The sequence below is a fragment of the Colletotrichum higginsianum genome, chromosome 9, assembly GCF_001672515.1.
Source record: "Colletotrichum higginsianum IMI 349063 chromosome 9, whole genome shotgun sequence".
Lineage (NCBI taxonomy): Eukaryota > Fungi > Ascomycota > Sordariomycetes > Glomerellales > Glomerellaceae > Colletotrichum > Colletotrichum higginsianum.
The window spans coordinates 551,096-572,800 of NC_030961.1; the positions used below are offsets into that span (position 1 = coordinate 551,096).

Sequence of the window (21,705 nt, forward strand, 5' to 3'; positions counted from 1 at the left end):
ATGGAGGCGACTTCAAGATACAGGGACCCCGCCGGGCTCCCGAGCATCCTTATAGATTCCTCGAACCCCAGGACATCGGACCGGTCGGATCCTTTCAACATGTATTCCTCCTCAGTCGCCCTCTCCATTCCTGGCTCGGACAGAATCACCAACGCTGCCCCTCCACCTCTACCTCCACCTCCATTCCCGTTTGGTCAAGGTTCCATGCATCATTCTCATGAACCCAGGCAATATCACCGTGATCCCTCGTCGTACAGCCCGAGGGAACACACCTACCACGACAGCATAGGAAGCTTGGATGACAGGCCGGATTACAAAAGAGCCGCCTACAGGCATGAGAGAGATGAAGGATATGCCAGCATGGGCTCGGCTTCGGCCTCGACGAGGTAAGTGTTATGTATGCGCGCGCGCAGGTCCCTTTCCGTCTTTTAATAGCATTGGACGAGGTTTGTTTTCACCCGACTAACGCTGTTTTTCTATAGATCCGAATGCTCTCTGCCGAGCATCTCGGCCGGCTTCGGCTCACACCATGACAGGTTCCAATTCCAGTCCAGCGCTGATGCACTCACCGATATGAAGAAGAAGTTGGACCCGTCCAAAACGTTCGACAACAAGCCGGCCATCTCCCTTCTGAGCGCCTCGAGCGCTTCCGCCCTTGACCCCTTGAGGAGATTGTCTGGCGACCAACGCATGCCTCCGCATCTTGGGCATGCGACTTTGCCTCTGCACCTGAAAACGTCAAACCTGGCGGAATCGCCCGACAGATTCACCCAGACACCACTTTCGGCTTTGTCGCCATCCCCAGGAAGCTTCCATCTGGGGCATGATCATAGACCGCCGCGCTCCGTCTCGGACCTGGACCGGTCGCCGCCCATGCGTTCGAGAAGGAACAACAGCGACGATGCATCTTCGTACGGATACGACGCGGAGGACATGGAAATCGAGGAGACGAACTCAATGAAGAGGTTGCGTATCGAGGATCCCATGCGAGCCCACTACGACGGTGTTGGAACGAAGCGGCGTGCCTCCGCCGACCCGGATGATAGCGTTCCCCTTGGTTTCACAACCCAAGGCGACTTGCTGCGTCGCCGTGATGGAAACCAGAGGGCCTCCCCGACGCCTCGTCTGAGCGTCATTCCTCAGGGCTCTGTTTCTTCCATCTCTTCGGGAGGGCGCGCAGGCTCGTACAGCTCCAACCTGTCCCTGCTGACCGGCAGCATTGCCAGCATCAGTCCGTCTTACGGTCGAGTGTCTCCCGGCGGTCTTTCCCCAGGAGGCATCTCGCCCGGCGGCACCGATCCCAGTTGCAGTTCGCCGTACAGCGCCTCCATGTCGCTGAACCCTTCGCCACGCGGTTCTCTTTCTCGCGCACCCCACCAGCGGACCATCAGCGAAAGCCGGCCTCTCGCTTCCCCGCGCAAACTTGCTGAGGTCAGCAAGCCGGTCGGCACCAAAATCTCGGGTTTCTTCATGTGCGATTGCTGTCCCAAGAAACCCAAGAAATTTGAGACGGCCGAGGAGCTAGCGTAAGTCGACAAACTACAGTATGCCGAGCCGGGTATACCTTCCGCTAACACAAACCAGGGCCCACGAGGCAGAGAAGCAATATGAATGCTCGTTCTGCGGCAACAGGTTCAAGAACAAGAACGAGGCGGAGCGCCATCAGAACAGTCTTCACGTTCGCAGACACAGCTGGAGCTGTTCGGCTCTGAGCCACTACGACCGAGCATTCCACGACAGCACCAACCGGCCCGGCGAGGCAGACACTTGTGGTTACTGTGGCGAGGAGTTTCCCCGGAACGGTCGAGGCCCCGGTGCTTCGGCGCCGCGTCACGCCACGGATCAAGACTGGGAGGAGCGCATCCGTCACCTCCAGGAAGTGCACAAGTTTCGGGAGTGCAACAGCAGCAAGAAGTTCTTCCGCGCGGATCATTTCCGACAGCATCTCAAGCACAGTCACGCTGGAACGAGCGGCAAATGGACAAACATGCTGGAGAACGCCTGCATGTTGGACGAGGACCCGACCCCGCGGTGAAGGGCCGAACAATGCCCGACCCGAAGTCAACAAACCCGATGTTTTCTTCGGGCTCATGTTGGTGGAACACATGGCGGGGACGCATATGCCGACCGGTTTTAATTTCGGTTCTTCTTAGATGGAGATGGAAGGAAATACCCGCCCACCGCTCTGGTTAGGAAGCTCCTCACCAGCGAGCGCCGTGGGCATGTCAAAAAATCCAAAAGCAACTTAACCGAGCGTATGGATAGCATTTACGGGGGACACGCAGGCTTGGCCTTTTGAAAGTGCCCCGTATTTGGAGCCTTTGTTGTTTTTTGTTTTGTTTTTTGGAGTACGGATGGTTGCAAACGGGAGCTTTTAGGCAACCGGGATACATAGTGATGCATGTTGTCAGTTGCGCGCGCATTTCATTTTGAAGTGGGGAGCTATACCAGGTATTGTTGGGCTAGAGAAGGGGGATGGAGCGGGAGGTTGAAGCGATACGATGACATGAAAGCATTAGAGGAGAAACAGTACGATGGATCCGTGGTGAGCCGGCTGGGCTGGCTAGTGATGCTTTTTCGTAAAGGGTTCGGAACATACGGGTTGGGCGGGAGCGAAGAAAAAGACTTGGAGCACCAAGCCACAAACACAACAAAACCGAGATGATGGAAGCCATCTGAATAATACAAGAATTCCAGGCGAAGACTTCTCTCTTGCTAGTGTGCTGTGATGGATTCTGGGGTATGTACTTGCCCAGATGATGCCCTGTTCCAATCGTTGATCCCGCGTCGTTCGTTCGTTCGCACTGCGGTTTTATCCGAGGCCTTCGTCAATTCCTAATCTTGTGTCACTATGCTCCATGTCCATTGTCATCACTTTACGGACACAAGCATGGAAAATGGCCAGGCCCGTTTGGGTGCCTGAGTATTTGGGAGGCCCATCAGCGATAGCGCGGTCGATGTCGGCCTGAAATCAGAGGGGGCCAGTAGAGGCAGCCAGATATCACATGATTTCAGCCCTGCGAGCCACAGTCGTTGTTCGGTGTTGTGGCGAAGTCGCTACTTGGAGTGTGGCGGCTGGATCACAGTGGGGCCTGTGACTCTTTTCGGCAAACACCATTTTTTGGGGTACAACTTCCCTAGGCCGGGGGACCTGCTCAACTGCGTCATCCCGCTTCACCACCAAGCCACCGCTCTCGGATATTGTGTGCTTGATAGGATCAAGGAGTCGCTGGGAGAACCGGAGCCCGTCGCTGGCACATTTTACTCACGCACATCCCTGGAACTACCCACTCACCAACCCACCCATTCAGATCCAGCAACAAACCCCTGCGGCGGCTTTTGAGAATTTTGACTAGGTTGAATGAGCTGATTGCATCTGCGCCGGTGAAGTGAAGAGACGACTCGTCAGCGGCACTTGCACTTGCGCCCGTTCCCTCAACAGTTGTTCACATGGTTCGTGGCCAAGTTCCGCCCGAGGACGTGACGAAGCGATTAAAAGACATACAGTCGACATTCTTGTCGCCAACGGAGCCTACGGACCACAAAGAGACGGCACCTGTGGTAAACAACGTGCTGGAGATATACACCGGCGAGCCTGACGGAAGCAAGCATTCGGACGAGGTAGACCGCCTGTTGCGGAAAAGCTGCGTCGAGATGGCCATGAACCGCGTTGACGGCGACGACGAGTTATTCGTTGGCGGGTGAGCCTTTTACTTCTCTACACTCACCATCTCATCTCATCCCGTCTCATGTCACTGGTGACTAACCCCCCACCCTTCTCTCAGTATTTGGGCCCTGCGCCGTCCGTCCGCCCTCAAGGAGCGCAACATCACGCACATCCTGTCGGTCGTGGGCATCGACCCGGCCGGCCTAAAGAGCGAGACCGGCACGTGGGAGAACTACGGTAAGAGCTTCAAGCACCTGGTCATCGACATCGACGACGTCGAGGACGCCGACATCCTCGTCCACCTTCCCAAGGCCGTACGCTTCATCGACGAGGCGCTGCACCCGCAGAATCACGTTGGCGGCGGCGTCTCCGGAGCGAAGACGAAGGACGAGAAGCTTTTCGAGGAGAAGGCGAAGCGGTTGAGGCACGCTGTGGAGGAGGACGAGAAGGCCGATGCGGCTGCAGCAACGGACCCGGACCCTGATGCCATCACCCCCGCGCCCCAGCTCGAGGCCCTGGACCTCGGGCCCGATGACGAGAAGAAGCCTAAACCGGACGCCCCCGGCGCCGTGTACGTCCACTGCGCCATGGGCAAGTCCCGCTCCGTCACCGCCGTCGTCGCCTACCTCCTCTGGAAGTACCCCTCCCGCTTCGGCCGCTCCACCGCCTCTGCAGCCGCCGCACAAAAAGTGTCGAAGCCCGACGACACCGCGGCCGCCGCCGTCGCCGCCGCTGTGAAGTGGGTCCGCAACACGCGCGAGATCGCCGAGCCGAACCCGGGCTTCATCCAGCAGCTCGAGATGTGGTGGGCCATGGGGTGCCCGGACGACGTCGAGTCGCACCCAGTCTACCAGCGCTGGGATTTCCAGCGCGAGATCGACGAGAGCCTCGCGGCGGGGCAGGCGCCCAGCCGGCTGCGCTTCGAGGACGAGGAGATGAGCAAGGAAGAAGCGTCGTCGTCGTCGTCATCGCAGACCAAGGGCGGGGTCGAGATCCGGTGCAAAAAGTGCCGTAAGACGCTGGCGACGCCACGGTTCGTGCTCGAGCACGAGCAGGATGCGCAGGGCAGGGCGAGGGGCCAGGCGTGCGGACACGTCTTCGTGGAGCCGCTGGGCTGGATGAGGGAGGAGCTGGAGAAGGGCGCGCTCGAGGGCCGGCTGTGCTGCCCGAACAGCAAGTGCGGCGCCGCGGTCGGGAGATACAGCTGGCGTGGGTTCCGGTGCAGCTGCGGCGGGTGGGTGACGCCCGGGTTCAGCCTGCAGAAGGGGCGGACCGACGAGGTGGCCGTGAGGGCGCCGGGGGCGGCTGCATCCGCGGCGGGGAGGGCGCCGTTGGGGATCCGGATGCCGCCCGGGGCGGGGAGACTGTGAGGGAAAGGCGGGGCGTTGTTGACATGGGGCGTAGAGGGGTTGGAATTGCGGCAGGTCGGGGATTTCTCGGATGATATATATGTATGGAGTTGCATGAGAGGCTGGCGTGTGTGTTTTCTAGACCCCGTAGAGAGATGCGTCGATACGCCGTGACGAATTCGAATGTTTGCATATACATGCCCTCCAGCCTCCTTTTGGTCAACCTGGCGGACTTGAGGGTTTCCAGGATGAGCAGTTCGTTCTTTTTTCCAGATTCCAGCATTCCGAGGTGTCTCAGTGTTGGTTCTGGACGGCACCATGTCCCTACGCAGACATGTAAAAGGTTTATGATGAGATTGAAATCCGTTCATATTCCTACAAAGTCGAGGCTTAAACATTTTTTCCCTTCCCTTCTTTTTCTTCTTCTTTTCTAAAGTCCATTGCTCAGCCGCTGTATCTGACAGTGGGGGGTGACCCAAACCCTCCAGTTTCTTCCAGTTGGTTGAGCATAATCAGTTCTCGATGAAGAGCGGTTTACGATATCATTTGATACTTGCGGGCAGCGGCTGTTACCGAGGGACATAATCCTATCCTCTCTCTTTCTCATTCCACCGGCGACGAGGACTGTGCCTGTGTGACAATGGTCTCGTGTTAACCCCCCGACGCAGAACAGGGACGCACAACCCTGGCAAGCCGCCCGCAAATTCCTACCGTCAAAATACTCCATTGTGATCTCCGCTCGTTTCTCTCGTATGGCCTTGCGGGTGTTAGCCAGCGAGGCGCAGCCAACGTGCGTGATCCTACGCCGGTTCTGAAGCGGAACCTCCGCCGCGGCAGCGGTGCATGTCTGCCCGATGTGTGAAGCGAACCCTGCCTTATAACCCTACTTCCCTCGGGCTTTGATTCCCCCATAGAGAACCCTTGCCGGACTGGAGATGGCGGGCTGTGGCCGTGGCCGCTCCTTCGTTTCCCAAGGCTGCAGTGAGAGATAGCCTTCCTTGGAGGGGGTCGTGATAGAGGCACACCCTCATCATTGCATTTTTTGATCTTTGTCACTTTTTCGGACGGGGACTTTCACCTATACGTCGGTCCGTCGTGCTGTGGAGACTGAGGAACGCCGGGCAGCATGGATGAGATTCCTATGGGCATTAGGAATCTTTAAAGACGTCTGGGTCTCGTGCAGCGTTTTGACGACATGACCACTCCCGAATGCAGAACCATGAAAAGGGATCGTCAGATCCGCCCGACCCCCCTCCTAAAGTTACCGGCGAGAAGAAAAACAGCCTGTGTGAAGACGTGTCGCCGGCGTCGATGATACTGGGTTAGAATTAACGGACTGACCCCCCCCCCCCCCCCCCCCCCCTTTACTCTACGTTTTACTTATCAGGGCTTGGAGGATCGCCATCCCAGCCGGGACTGGCCCTCTGCAGACACACAACCAGCATTCCCCCGCCTGCGCGCCCCGCCTCCTGCGCGAAACAGAGAACAACTTTTCAACGGCTTTTCGAGACATTTGTAAAGGTTCTCAACCTCCCTGTCACCGGATTTTCAGGTTGCGTTAGCTACCGGCATTGCTGAAAGCGGATGAATCTTTAGGGTCCTTGAAGTCCGAAAGCCGAAGGGCTGAAAAGGGCTCTTGGCGACGTGCAACAGTCTAGCATGGGACAACGTGTGGTTATGCGTTACTGGAGGGGGGGGGAGTGGACTCTTGCGGATAAATCACAATCTTGAACGAATAGAGACCATGTCATCCAGCCTTCAGGGCTTAGAAGTTAAGACCGCCGTCCGGGGGACCGTCTGCGGAGCCCGTTGATTGGTCGGTATACGATGGATTTATATCTATGCCGGGCCCTTGAAGTCTCGGCCGTGGAAAGAGCTGTTGTTATCTCGTTAGACTGAGCGGGCCAGTTGTTCGGCGGGGGCTGATGTAGCGCGAATTGCGGATTTACACCCTTGTGCCTTGGACAGCGATATTGACTGGCGTCAGTCAACCTTATACCCAGACCCCAAATGCCGAAAGAGATTGTTGAAGATGAAAAGCCGTCCTGTCACTAGTTTTGGGCTTGTTCTTGCTCCCTAATGGTTATACAGCCACTGACTCGCCATTAGAAGCTCGCAGTAATAACAGGACTGCATCTTTGTGTAGGTGAAGTATTTTCGCCGTCTTTGGAGCTCCATAGGCTGTTCTCATATTTGAATGTAAGTAACTATTTTCAACAACGACAAGTCACTGGGAGTATACATACCAAGCGTCGGTCCTTTGCCTAACGTAATAGAAACCGTGGCCGCATTCAAATCTTTTTTATGGTGACACTGTCCAGCGGAAATCAGTTAATTGTGCCACCTCATTATGCTCTGGAGTGGCAATTTTCGCTCAATATTACGAAGCGTAAAGATGCTCATCACTCAATCAAAGACGAGACCCAGACTTGGAGGTGACGTAGTTTTTGGTGTTGATTCAAACTGGTTTCATAAAGGGTTGACAACGCGTGGGAATTGCGCATCCAAACTACACCAAGATGAAGTCGACGAGGAACGAGTCTTGTCTTGGCAAAGAGCCAGTCAACGGCGACGCTTAATCTGATACATGACTACAATCTCCGATCTGGCCCCGAAGCGCCTATGCGAATCAAGAACAATTAGGTTCATGAGTAAGCGGGACACATGGAGCAAGGACCGTCCCTCGAACTCTGGCAGGCCAAATGACACGGTTTTCTTGGAGTTTCGCAGGCCTCGCTGCAAATGACATACAGGCGTATCCCTGAAGTAGGGGGGAAAATAGGGGTCGATAACTGAGACGGAAAAGATTTGCCGTCAATGACTCTCAGCGACGATGACGGAGAACCGCCCGAGGAGTTGAGATCTCTTTGGCCTTGGGTCTCACCTCCCGCTCCCCAGAGCCATCTCTCTTCCCCCGCCCACACTCGTTGCGCCCTTGGATCGAAAGAGTTGAGACCACTTTAAAGACGTGGAGCATCATAGAGGAGCAGACCGTCCTTGGATACTCGGTTCTCGATCTTGAAAGGCATGATGGCCCACTCACGTAAGTCACATTCGGCTTTGAAGGGGAGAGGCTCAGGCTGTGCAAGCCCTCCCGCCGGCATCGGCGCATCACCGGCATCGTCGGGCCCCCGACTAACCTCGACGCACCAGACTTCCCCGCCACACCCAACGAGAAAGTGCCGGCGCTTTTCGGATGCCCATGCGTATGGAGCCATGTGCCGCTCTACGGCGATGCCCAGCGACGGCGCCGCTACCACCACGCGCTGACGAAGCCCGACGCGCCGGGCATGGTGCTGCGTCTGCCGTCCGAGATCATCCTCTGCGTCGTCGACGCCCTCTTCGACCTGTACGCCAAGGAGGTGTCCCTGGGCTACGAAAAGTACTGGGAGTCGTCGTGTCTCCCCTACGAGACGGACATGATGTGCCCCTTCTGCATGCTCCCCCGCTTCGACGTCTGGCGAGACGTGGCGAACTTGGCGGCGACGTGCCGCGCGCTCTACGAGCTCGTCACCCCCGTGCTCTACCGCCGCGACGCGGAGAAGAACCACTCGTCGGCGCTGCTCATCTCGGCCAAGAGGGGTAACCTCCGCGCCGTGAGGCTGGCGCTGGAGAACGGCGCCGACGCCGACGCCGACGACCACACGATGCCGCTGCAGTGGACCAACGAGTGCTTCCGGTACTGCGAGCACTGCGAGTACCAGGTCTGGTGGCGGGAGCCGAGGAGGCTCGACATGGGCGCGCTGCACTGGGCGGCGCTGTGCGGGCGGCCAGACGTCCTCGAGCTCCTCCTGCGTCACGGCCGAGACGGCGGCGGCGTATCCCCGGACAAGAGGGCCATGGTATACCCCGGGCTGGACGCCGGGAACTTCGGTTCCCTGCGGTACGTGGAGGATTACTGCGACGAGTACAACGCCAGCTTCCCCTGCGTGGCGTTGCAGACGACCATGGGCTACAACCCCGTGAGCGGCGAGGGCGCCAACGCGCTGTACTTTTTGCTGGGGACGAGCAGGCTGAGGGACCCGGGCGAGACGCTGGCGATGGCGCGGTTGCTCGTCGAGGCTGGCTCTTCGCTCCTGACGCACAAGTCGGCCGGCCTCCACGCGCTTCACCAGGCCGCCGCGTACGACAACGTCGAGGTGACGAGATTCCTACTGGGGGAGATGAAGACCGACCCGGACGTCCCGGACGCCGCCGGCAACACGCCGCTCCACCACCACATCGACTCGAGGTTCAGGGTCGAGGGGGCCGCCAAGGACACGAGGACGCTGGCGGTGCTGCTCGGGCACGGCGCGGACCCGAACCTGCGGAACGCGGACGGCCTGTCGCCGCTGGACCTGTGTCTGTTCACGACGCTGCTGGGCGGGGACAGGATGAGGCTATCGGTGATGCTGGCGCGGAACGGGGCGACGTTGAGGGATCGGGACTTGGGGCTCCACGCGGCGCGGCTGACGGGCGAGCAGCGCGGGGAGCTCAACGCGGCGTTCCGGGAGGCGAGGATATCGGGGAAAAGCGAATGGGACGGGAGCATTTGAGAGATAGAGACACAATGTATAGAGACGAGGTCATGATGGTTATGTTTTCGGGCGACGTGTTTTCTTCTTATGCCGGTTCTGGAGATAGAGAGAGAGAGAGGCTTTTCGCAATACTAAGTCAAAGCACCCACTTTTCGGCCACCCCCCCATTTCGGCCGGGGTTTTACACCAAAAGTACTACTTTTCACTACACCCTTTTATTAATAACTAATATAGATAAATAAATATAAAAAGTCTTATAAAATAGTTTTTTATCTCTATTTTATATATATAGTATTTTCTAACTTTATATAGCTTAGTAATATACTTAGTTTATAGTATAAAGTAAAAACTCTACTTTCTAATACTATTTTTAAGATTTTAAATTTTAGTATTATATAGTAATTATAGTACTTATAGTAAAACTACTTAACGTGGCTGATAAGCGAGTCGATCAGACAAGCGAGTCGATCACCCAACCGCGATCATACCATCTTCCCGCTTTCAACACACGTCCATCGACCATAAAGAATGTCGTCATCAAACAAAGAAGCGCAATTGATCCTAGCGGTTCAAGCGATTAAAAACACTCCAAATCTTAGTATTCGAGCTGCAGCACGGATCTATTCAGTACCCTTCACAACATTACGCGACCGACTTAATGGAAAACCTTCGCGACGCGACATCATGCCGAAATTACGGAATTTGACGCTGCTTGAAGAAGAGAAGCTAGTTAAGTACATTCTTGACCTAGATGCCCGATCGTTTCCTCCCCGGATCAGTGGTGTTGAAGAAATGGCCAATCACCTGCTTGCCGACCGTGGCGCGCGACCGGTTGGGAAGCGCTGGGCGTCGAACTTCATCAAACGACAACCACAGCTTCGGACGCGTTTTTTTCGCAAGTATGACTACAAGAGAGCCCAATGCGAAGATCCACAGGCTATTTGCAGCTGGTTTGCCCTTGTGAAGAACACAATCGTAAAGTACGGTATCCAAGAGTCTGATATCTACAACTTTGATGAGACTGGTTTCATGATGGGCCAGATCGCAGCTGGCATGGTTGTAACGAGTGCTGAAAGGCGATCAAACACGAAAATGGTGCAGCCTGGTAATCGGGAATGGGTTACAGTTATCCAAGCCATAAGTTCGTCAGGCTACAGCGTCCCGCCATACATCATCGTTGCAGGCCATTATCACCTCTCAACCTGGTACACTGAAACAGATCTCCCACACGACTGGGTTATCGCAACATCTGAAAACGGATGGACAACAAACGAGATAGGCCTAAATTGGGTCAAACACTTCGATTGTCATTCAAAGCCACGTGCAAGAGGTCCTCATCGCCTCCTCATCGTCGATGGGCATGAAAGCCACCACTCCGCAGGTTTTGAGCTATATTGTCAGGAGAGTAACATCGTCACACTCTGTATGCCGGCTCATTCATCTCATCTACTTCAGCCCTTAGATGTAGGATGCTTTGGGCCTCTCAAAACGGCGTACGGTCGACAAATTGAGGATAAGATGCGGCGAGGTGTAACCCATATTACGAAGGAAGACTTCTTTCCAGCGTTTCGTGAGGCCTTTACACAAGCACTTACGGGAAAGAATATCCAGGGAGGTTTCAGAGGCTCCGGGCTTGTCCCTCTGAGTGCAGAAAGTGTATTATCAAAGCTGGACGTCAAGTTACGCACTCCAACGCCTCCAGGATCACTTCCAACAACACCGCTCCCTTGGGTTTCCAGGACACCAAACAACCCAACAGAAGCAACTTCTCAGTCAACACTGATCAAGGATCGAATTGCCCGTCATCAAAATAGCTCCCCAACACCTATCAATAACGACGTTGACTATATTCTTAAAGGAACACTAGGAATAATGCATGAGAATGCATTCCTGAGGGCGGAGAACAAAACTCTTCGAGAGGAAAACAGCACACTAAGCCGACGTCGGAGAGCTAAGAAAACGCGTCTCCAGCAAGGAGGAAGTCTTACTGTAGCTGATGCAGAGGATATACAGTCGCAGAGGGACGCAACAGCACAGGTTTATGAGGAAACGCGTCGGAGGAGTGGTCGTAAGCCAAGGACTGAATCGGGTCAACGACGGTGTGGCGTGTGCGGAAACACAGGACACAATGCGCGAACGTGTCAGTTTGATGTAGAAACGACTGAGGAAGAGAATTCTTAGTAGCGTTAATTGATCTAGTGGTGTTGATATTGATGTCTTCTTGGGTTTGTAATGTAGTCGTGGTTGGGTGATCGACTCGCTTGTCTGATCGACTCGCTTATCAGCCACGTTAAATAACTTTAATTATAGTATATATTTATATTAAAAGAAAGTAGATTTACCTATATAAATAGCTTATTTACTATATAAATTTAAAAATAGTATAATACTAGTAAAATATATACTAGTTAAATTTTACTTTTATAATACTTATATAACTACTATTAAATACTTAACTATAAGTATATAATATAAAAATCTAATTAAAAAAGTATATATATATACTAAAAATAGCTTTTTTAATATAAAGCCTACTAAAATATTTTAGCTTAAGCTACTGTTAAGGACCACTAGTAAAATATACTATAATCTTAACATTTTAAGATTTCTAACTTTAAAGACTTAATACTTTATATATAGTATAGTAGAAGCTTTTATACCTATGATCTATAGTTATTTTATAGTTATATATAATATATAATATTTATAGATTATTTAGGGTTAGGGTTAAGGAGCTAGGGTTGTTAGTTTTAGTAGATTTTAGGTGTAAAACCTGGCCGAAATGGGGGGGTGGCCGAAAAGTGGGTGGTTTGACTTAATGGTTTCCACAGTGAAGCATCGTGATCCGTGGTTCGGCGAACTGCCATGAACCAAGCCCACGCCGACGTTCTTATATTTTTGCTCATTTTTGTAGGATGTGTTTTCTTAGCCTTCGTTGGCTTACCCTGAACCGACGTCTCAACTGACTATGATCAGTTCAGGCGAACATACGCACGATATCGACGTTCGTATAAGACAAAACTCGGCACGTAGATGGAAATGCCCCGCCATCGTCTGGTGGATGCTTTCCGCCCGAATCCTAGTCTATAGAGTGCCGGTGACCCGGAAATCTGTGAAAAAAGGGGGCCACCCCACGACTTTTTGATGACTGGCAGCCAAAGTCCGAGAGGGTCGGCTTTGGCGAAGCTTTTTGGTTCGTAACCCCCGGCAGCCATCCACCTACGCCAATCTTCTCAACTCCGAACACGTGGCCGTGGACATGTTCGTTTCGACTTTTGCGCCTGTTCATCTCATCCTGCGGTGCCGCTTCTCCGTCGGCTAGGAACACTGGGTGCGTTGGATCATCGGCAAGCATCCGACACGCGGCTCTCCACCCCGCCCAACTGCCGGCATCGGGTTCACAACTTCACCCACAACCCTGACAACCCGGTAGTTGGGACTGCAAACCCGTAGTACTCTCCGGTTTTAACGAATCAGGGTCCTAAGGGGGGTTTGTTTCCGTGACTGGGATGACACGCGTCTACATATCGATGTAGGCGGTTTTGGGGAATCCATGGTTAGAATGTTGTATCCTTCATCGGTACCCTCTCTTCTCGGTGTGGAGGGGGGGCATCTGACCCATCTTTGAAGAGTGCGTTGTTTTTATCATCCTGAACGGCAGAGAGCTCTGCTTGTTTGAAACGGCATACATGCTAGCTTTGCGATGCCGCGTCCTCTCCGGGCCTGGATAGAGCCCGACTTAATGGCTGGTATCAGTCGTCGTCCTGTGCCCGGATTCGCAAATGTCCACCAACCCAACTATCCTCACCGTTTCAACCAAGTGAGCAATCTCCGCTCAGGACGGAAGGTACACATATGGCCTCGTATCCCGTACCCGCCGCGGACTTACGGGACATGCCCCAATGCCCGGAATGGGGCAGTGGGCATAGCTCATCGTCGTCAGCTCATCACTACATTTTGCCTTTGCATGCGTGTCTCTTGATCTCACCATGCGACAAGACCCAACTATGGGGGCCCTAACCTGTGAGCATAGTAGATGCAAGAAGATAGCCTGGGCAAACGACATTGATAGATATCACTCCGCGGTAGTCTGTTGGAACGCAGACCCTAGATCACCGGCCTCTCCCTTCTCTCTACTCGCATTCGTCAAATACGACCAAATCGGTAACCCAACCGGGGTTTTTCTTCGCTTTTTCCTTCATTGGGGTTTCTCCTTTATTTTCACCATGTACGGGTCTTTGGCATCTTGGACTTTAGCCATACTCACTTTAGTGACTGGCACCTTGGCTCAAGATGCTTCGGCCAATTACACCGAGCAGCTCCTGAGCTCAGGAACGAGCGAGTTCCCCTTCATTTCCCCTTCGCGTCATTTCCACATGGTCGGCAATCTCTAACGATGTCTCTAAACAGTCAAGCTCAGAACGTGGCAGGATGCCTACGATAAGGCAACAACACTATTGGCCACCCTGACCACTGAGGAAAAGATCTCCATCGTGGCCGGCGGCGATGGCGGCAACTGGACCGCTTTGCACAACCTCGACTCGGCCACGAACCCTCTCACCTACTTCTATGTTACGACGTGGCCCGCTGGCCTGGCGATGGCCATGACCTGGGACACGGCCGCCGCTCAGGGGCAAGGCCAGGGTGTGGGGGAAGAGTTCAAGGGCAAGGGCATCAACATGGCATACGGGCCAACCTTGGAGCCTCTGGGACGCTCTGCCTGGGGCGGCCGATCTGGCGAGACGTACGGCGTTGACAGCTACCAGGCCGGCATTATGGCCGGGTCAGTCGTCAAGGGAATGTCGTCTGCCGGTGTCATCGCCAGCGCCAAGCACTTCATCCTCAACGAACAGGAGACCAACCGGATGAGCACCGGCTCAGGAGGTGGTATGGGTGGAGGAGCAGGTGGCGGCGCCCCTCCTGACGGAGGACTCGGAGGCAACATGACTCTGACTACACGCCAGTCAACCACCACCCCTACCAACAGCACGGCCAACGGGACGACATCCTCGGATACCTCGGGCTCCTACAGCGTGACGATTGGTGACAAGGCCTTCCACGAGACGTACCTGTGGCCCTTCTACGACACCATTTACAACGGCATGGGCGGCGCCATGTGCGCCATGAACAAGGTCAACGGCACCTACTCGTGCGAGAGCCAAGACCTCCTCGCCAAGTACCTCAAGGTCGAGCTCGGCTTCCCGGGCATCGTATCCGCCGACGTCAGCGCTCAGAAGACGGGCGTCAATGCCGCCAACGCCGGCATGGACCTCTCTTCCGCCCAGTACTGGTCCAACACGACGCTCGGCGCGGGCCTCGCCAACGGCAGCTTCACCGCCGACCGGCTCGACGACATGGTCATCCGCAACATGATGGGCTATTTCCACCTGGGCCAGGACGAGGGGTATCCGAGTCTCGCCGGCGCCACGGACCGAGTCGACAACCGCGGCAACCACAGCGCCATGGCGCGGCGCTACGCCGCCGAGTCCATCGCCCTGCTCAAGAACACGAACGGCGCGCTGCCCCTGACGAACAGGACCAGCGTCAGCATCTTCGGATACCACGCCGGCCCGCGGTACGTCGGCGCCAACACGGCCCTGGGCGTGTACGACGGCGAGCCGTCGACAATGCAGGGCCACATGGCCGTCGTCGGCGGGTCCGCCATGGGCTCGCTCTCCCACCTTGCGACGCCCCTGCAGCTCTTCAACGAGCGGGCCGCCCGGGACGGCTTCATGCTCCGCTGGTGGCTCAACGACACCGTCGAGACGACCTTTAGCGGCATGGCCGGCTCCGGCACGGAGCTGACCGAGTCCACGACGGGTGTGGCTGCCGACTCGGACGCCTGCGTCGTCTTCCTTAACGCCTGGGGCGGCGAGGGCGCCGACCGTGAGGAGCTCCGTAACGCTGAGCAGGATGCCCTGGTAGAGACCGTGGCGGGGGTCTGCGACAACACCGTCGTCGTGGTCAACACCGTCGGCCCGCGACTGCTGGACGCCTGGATCGAGCACGACAATGTCACGGGCGTGCTATACGCCGGCGCGCTGGGCCAGGAGTCGGGAAACGCCATCGACGACGTCCTCTTCGGTGCCGCCAACCCGTCGGGCAGGCTGGTGCACACGATCGCCCGGAACGAGAGCGACTACAACCCGGAGACCGTCATCAGCGCCACCGAGCTGGACCTCGACTTCTCGGACGGTAACTACATCGACTACAAGTACTTTGACTACTACAACGTCACGCCCCGGTACGAGTTCGGGTACGGCCTGTCATACACGACCTTTAACTACTCTTCCGCCGTCGAGGTCGAGGTCTCTGCTAAGCTCACCAGCGGATTCGCCACGGGGGACCGGTCCATCGGCGGACGTGAGGATCTATGGGACGTCGTTGCCACCGTGTCGACCAGCGTTTCAAACACCGGCTCGGTCATCGGTGCCGAGGTCGCCCAGCTGTACGTCTCGTTCCCTGACGCGGCCGGAGAGCCGGTCAGACAGCTTCGAGGATTCGCAAAGGTCACGATCCAGCCCGGGGAGAGCGCGGATGTCGCATTCCCGCTGAGACGGAGAGATCTGAGCGTCTGGGACGTTGCCGGGCAGGAATGGAAGGTCGAGGGCGGAGAGTACACGCTGTATGTCGGCGCCAGTAGCCGAGACTTCAGGGCACAGACGACGTTGATGATTTCTTGATCAGCTTGAGGAACATTGACTTGTATTGCGCACGGAGTACAGATATCGTACTTATCGAGCACTGTTACGGAGCAGTCAACTACCTGAGACCGAAGTTTATGTTATCAAGGATCTATGTCACATCCCAGGGGGTTCCATAATATAGAATTGCAGACAGAGAGAAGAAGCACAGCAAATGTTCAGAAACCGACATGGAGTTACCAACTGGTTGTTTGCAAGAAAAACCCAAAGTCTTTGAACGAACATGGTAAAACAGTATCTATGACTGAAAATACGCCCCCACGGCTACATCTCAAGTTATCTGGTTTCAAATGTCGTCGTTGTCGTTCTAAGGGGCTCTTCTACATCATACACATGGTCTCGCTATTTGATGTTAGTTAACCAGGTTCCTGCCGCTGCTGGAAAAGAAAAAGAAAACCTCTTATAAAACATGTTCTCATACTCCCAGTCAGAATCATCAGCGGCCGAATTCACCAGTGCATTTTGGCTCAAAAACCAGCTTTAGTCCCTGATCCAAATCGCTCCACTCACGACCTATCACAGTCCTATTCCCAAGTCAGCTCCAAGGAGCTCGCATCCTCTCCCACATCTTGAGCTGCATCATGTATCTATCTCTCAACCAAGAGTTGCATGAGGCTTACCGTACCCTTGGATGTTATTGGGTTACGCGGCACGTCTTACAAGAAGCTTGTTGGTGATGACTGCAATCCCGCCAAACCCGCCCAACATCATCATAAAGCTTACCCTGGTCGGCAGCCACAACTCTTCCACTAATACCGACAAGAATATCCAAGCCCGGCCTTCAAAAAGCCAGCCACGTCACATGAGCAGCTCCCTGAAAATCGACTTTCGCTTCATCTCTGGAGGGAGTGTCTGTGGCTGACTGGCCGGCTGACGCGCGACTGAACAAGGTTCTCACGTAAGATCACTTGCTCCCCCTCTTCTCAAAGTCCCCCCTCCCCTCTTGATCTTCCATCCTACGGCCGCCCAGCTGCGAGGTACATGGTAAGTTGTCCAACCCCAATGTACTCGATGGTCAGCGCTCTGGGCCCGAGCGCCCGAGGGCCCATGTATACACGCCGGTCATCAACACCGATCCCTTTCCCTTATCTGTGTCTCACAGCATTAGTCTGCCCAACGAAGCCTCACGTCAAAGCTGCCGATTCAACCACCCCTCCCGGCCGCGTCACGATGGGCTTTGAGAATCTGCAGGCTCTCAGATTTTCACTGCCTTCTTAGCTTACGGATAGGTCTGACATGGGATCGCAGCGGAAGATAAATCAACCCCTTCCTACACCACACTCCTTGATTATCGTTGCTGACGAGACCGACAGAAGGAGGCATAATAATCGCCCGCCAGGCCTGGTGATGGTCATGTGCATGATCGTCAGAAGAGGCCTGCCCAGCTCCCAGCCCCCCCACACCCGTCGCCGCCGGCACATGGATGATGATTTCCCCGGTGTCAAGCACCCATAGATGAGAACCCCTTCCCCCCTTTTTGTCCTACTGATGATGCCCCCATCCCACAAGTCCGATCCGACCAATCGATGCCGACGGCTCACTAGAAGAAAGGAGAAGGAGGCTTTCTCCCACGAGCGGGAGCATCATGCAGTTTCCTGCCAACTCGTACATCAGGAGGCACCGCATATGCAAAGTCGGAAGTGGGCTAGCTGCCGTCAGCATCTCGCGCGTTTCGAGTTGTTCACACGACCGAGCCCTCCGTCGAGAATGAAGACCCGTTAGATCTTGAAGAGATAATGGGGCAGGGGTCACAACGTCACCGGCACCAAGGCACTCGGTCAACAGCAACAACACCCCCCTCTTCAAACTTTTCTAAACTTTTTCCCACGCGTCGGCTTCACTAACCCCGGCCTTCGCAATGATGATGATCATCTCGAAACAGTGCAAGGTGAAGCCGGCATGAACGGTCGAACGGACACGCAATGACCAACCTCCAGGGAAGATATTCCTTCGTCAAGGCTACCCATATGCCACGACCCAGACCCGTCACCCGCCCCTCCATACCATGGCGCAGGATGAATATACTACTCTCACGCCCGAGGCGCGAGATAGCTGGCTTGACATACACCACTGGCGTTTGACCGGACAACGCTAAAGCGACACCACCTCCCACGGCATGTCCATCATCAGGATAGCTTCCATCCTCAACAAGCCTGTTAGGCAGCCCATGCATCAGCTGGGTACGGGGAGCGGAAGGGGGTCAGATGGAGGATAGGGGCACCGTGCTCCCGCCATATTTTGACAAGCCCCGTCGTGCGGGATTGGATTTACCTTTGGATTGGTGGTCCCCGTCCGAGGGGTGAAGGTCGATGGCTCGGCTGATGGGCATGTTGTCTATAAGTGGTCTTGCTCCGCATTGTGGCGCCGCTGAAGTCTGCTTGGCTAGAGTCTTACTGATGAAGAGGCGGCTGCACTTCCTTGGTGAGAAAAAAGGACTCCCCAAATTCCTGAGCAAGGCTTTTGGGACTCGACCAAGGTATGAGAGCCACACAGACAGGCCCTAGAGGCCGCGCCGGCCGGCACATCGGCCAACCTGTAAGGCGGCAGGCTGTCACCGTCTAATCGGCCTCATCAGTCAGAGCGTAAGCAATTGCTGCCGACAGCCTGACGTGACTGTTCGTCTGAAGTGAGCCTGACAGTGTACTTTCAAGCCTCATAGGGAATACTGCAGACGCCGAGGTTGATTTTGAGTTGGTGCTCACTCAAAAAGTCTTGCTACACTTGCCTTTTCCTTCAGGGAATTCGAAGTGTCCATGTACATTTCTTGCCTGATGAGTGGTGATACCAACGACTCTGAGTAAGCCTACCAGGCTACCTGACGCAAAGGTGAACGAATTTGTGACCGCTTTTGTCTACGCCTCAGACCAGGTCGATAGACACCACACCACGCCACACCAAACCGGCCGCTTTCAGCACCGGCCAGGTTTTCCTGAACATCCAGCTTCGATCCCGGTCCGCTCGAATGGATTTAGCGACTCGGGTGTCGGACGTAGTACCCTCGCATGAATCATGGATGTTGGTTCTGCTGCCGGCGCAGTGCCAATTCGAGAGAAACACCCCTGACAATGTCAGCATGCGCCGCAACCCAGCGTCGGCCGCGCGAGGCAGAGCCCGGGCAACTCGATCTTGAAGCTTGTTGACTTGTCGCCCACATTGCCTAATCCAGAAGAAAAGTCCATTTGTGTGCTTCCTCCTGCGGCATTTACCATCAAGCTGCCGTAGCAAAGAGTTTGGGTCTACAGCACTGAATGTTGTTTTGCAGCTGTTGTCGGATGTGATGAAAACAAACACAACGTGCGACTTGCAACTTGTACCCGTCAGAGAATCTCAAATTTGGTCACTTGGCGTAAGATTGCCTGGTGCTTCCCTCGAGTTGACTCCCCGCTCCAAGAGTTGGCAAGGCGTCTCTGGGAATTTTGGCTTTCGTCATGGCCTAAACTGGTGCTGATTATGTTTTTTGCTGATGATCTTCTGAACAAACCTTTTGGCCGCTTGGTGTTGTTCACAATGTATCCGTCGATACACTGATGATGCCTATGCAATCCCTTTTCACATCTCCGACTACGCCTGAGCAGAGGATAGTCCTGTGGAGGTCATTGTCAGAGATATCAATGCCGTGGTGGGTTTGTTGCGACTGCGGTCTCTATCTTACGCCAGCCACCAGGACAGACTGCTATGAACGGAACACCTCGCAGTAGCGCTCACCCAAGCGTGTCGATTGATCGTCATCCGATTGCCATCGGGTAGCACCCATATCCAGCAGGCGTTCGTCAGCCCTAAACTCCCTCCGGACGAGAATCCCATGCCACGCGTCGCATGAGACTTCGGTCTTGTGCAAGTGTGCTGACGGCCAGCCGCCTTGAGCTCGAACCTGACCAACAATGACGGCTATGTTTACCCTGCCGAGCCCGGGTTCTCGAAAAATGCCTAGCTTGGTTTAGCTGGTCGAGCCCCTTCCCGACGGATCGATGTTGGGAACTGGCAATGGGATGACGCGGAATTCCCAAAGACCGAAGGTGCCGTTCTCGCGTCTGCCACCCGCATAAAGCCATGTTAGACAGCGTTTCATCCGCCACGAAGCCCGCGCAAACCTGTGTAGTGATTGATGCTGCTGTATTGTGGTGGGGTACTCCTCCTACATAACGCCAAAATGGCGATTGATCATATTTCTTCTGCGCACTTGCTCTTGGCCATCTCAATCTAGTACGGACTGCGGGCGGCAGAGTGGTTTGATTTGCTGGCTAGTTGGATAGAGGGCGCACTTGCAGGCGTTGCCCGGTAGCGTAAGCATGGCGGACGCAGGTAAGCACTAAGCCTGACAAGGGACATGAGTGGAAGAAAAGACAGGACTGGGGATCAGTAGGAACCTGCAGTGATTGTGTATTGGCATGCCGGAAGGCTAGATCTGGTGAGCCGACAGTAGTCCGGGTGTACATGGCGAGAGCGACGGGCGCCGAAAGCCAGGAGAGGAGATCGCCACCGGTCTTGTGGAAAGCTCTTTGGTCACACCACAGGAGGCTGAAGAGTTGATGCTGTCCAAGACGAGAGATGACACCAAACTGGAGAGGGGGGGGGGGGGGGGGGCGGGGGGGCGTTTGCAAAGGCTGGGATTCCGTGCTCTTTGTGGCGTCGTGGAGGATATGCGCAATCCGTGGAACCATGCACCCGAGAGAAACAGCCGCGAAGCGAGGTGATATGTGATATTCAAGGGTTACATGTCGAAGAGTTTTCAGCGCATGCTAACTACTGCAATGCGGCCGATGGTGGTTTCCTCCCGGGACGCTACTTGGGACTTGTGAGCGGCATACGTGCTAGATCGAGGCCCCGGATCTCTTGAACGATGACTGGACTGGCCTGGCCGGCTGGTGGCGAGTTGCCAGATGATAGACGCACGCCTGTGATCATCGACAAGGATTCTGGCGAAGCTGCACCTTGGACGGCAGCTTATGCTCCGGCAACCGCAATAGCAACACGCCAACAGCCCACTAGGGCTACTGCAGGTCGTCTAAGTATGCACACAAGCATAGGCCATAGCACACAGAGGCAGTGAGCCCTAATGCAGGCGTAAGGTAGCCAATTAGAGTGCTAGACTGGGATGAGCGTTCAAAGATGGGTGATAGATGTTCAAGAATGGGTGATGGAGTGCGTTGTCGAGGTTGTCGTTCACACAGTAGCGGATGACACCCGGTATTGATTCGAAACGAAGTCAACTAATGCAACACGCCCGATTTGAACGGAGGCTTCGTCGGTTTTCGAATCCTTGTCTTGGCAATGATGGCGGGATCTTGACAATGGTATATTTGAGAAGGCCGTCCTTGGGGTGGCTGACATGGTCAGGTGTTTGGTTTTGGGAGGTTTGATGCTCTGAGATGGACTGCAGAGCGGTGGTGTTGGCGATGTCCTCGTGACAGGCCATCAGCGCTGCCCCAATCGAAAGAATACGGTAGTTTCAGCATTGGAGATACATT

General features: G+C 55.0%; 4 protein-coding genes across 4 annotated transcripts; all 4 read left to right on the forward strand.

The window, feature by feature from the left end:
• Positions 1 to 2,035, forward strand: CH63R_12407 (C2H2 finger domain-containing protein; the record flags this gene model as incomplete). Its single annotated transcript, XM_018307381.1, has 3 exons — positions 1 to 386; positions 483 to 1,526; positions 1,585 to 2,035. 3 exons carry the CDS (start codon positions 1 to 3, stop codon positions 2,033 to 2,035), a joined length of 1,881 nt encoding a protein of 626 aa, XP_018151798.1.
• A 1,415-nt stretch (positions 2,036 to 3,450) lies between these two features.
• CH63R_12408 (Dual specificity phosphatase) lies at positions 3,451 to 5,037 on the forward strand (the record flags this gene model as incomplete). The annotated part of the gene is made up of 2 exons (XM_018307382.1): positions 3,451 to 3,701; positions 3,786 to 5,037. The coding sequence occupies 2 exons, from the start codon at positions 3,451 to 3,453 to the stop codon at positions 5,035 to 5,037; spliced, it is 1,503 nt and encodes a 500-aa protein (XP_018151799.1).
• Positions 5,038 to 8,043: 3,006 nt separating this feature from the next.
• Positions 8,044 to 9,551, forward strand: CH63R_12409 (Ankyrin repeat protein; the record flags this gene model as incomplete). Its single annotated transcript, XM_018307383.1, has 2 exons — positions 8,044 to 8,059; positions 8,170 to 9,551. The coding sequence occupies 2 exons, from the start codon at positions 8,044 to 8,046 to the stop codon at positions 9,549 to 9,551; spliced, it is 1,398 nt and encodes a 465-aa protein (XP_018151800.1).
• A 4,208-nt stretch (positions 9,552 to 13,759) lies between these two features.
• Positions 13,760 to 16,216, forward strand: CH63R_12410 (Beta-glucosidase; the record flags this gene model as incomplete). Its single annotated transcript, XM_018307384.1, has 2 exons — positions 13,760 to 13,898; positions 13,944 to 16,216. The coding sequence occupies 2 exons, from the start codon at positions 13,760 to 13,762 to the stop codon at positions 16,214 to 16,216; spliced, it is 2,412 nt and encodes an 803-aa protein (XP_018151801.1).
• Between the last annotated feature and the right edge of the window lie 5,489 nt (positions 16,217 to 21,705).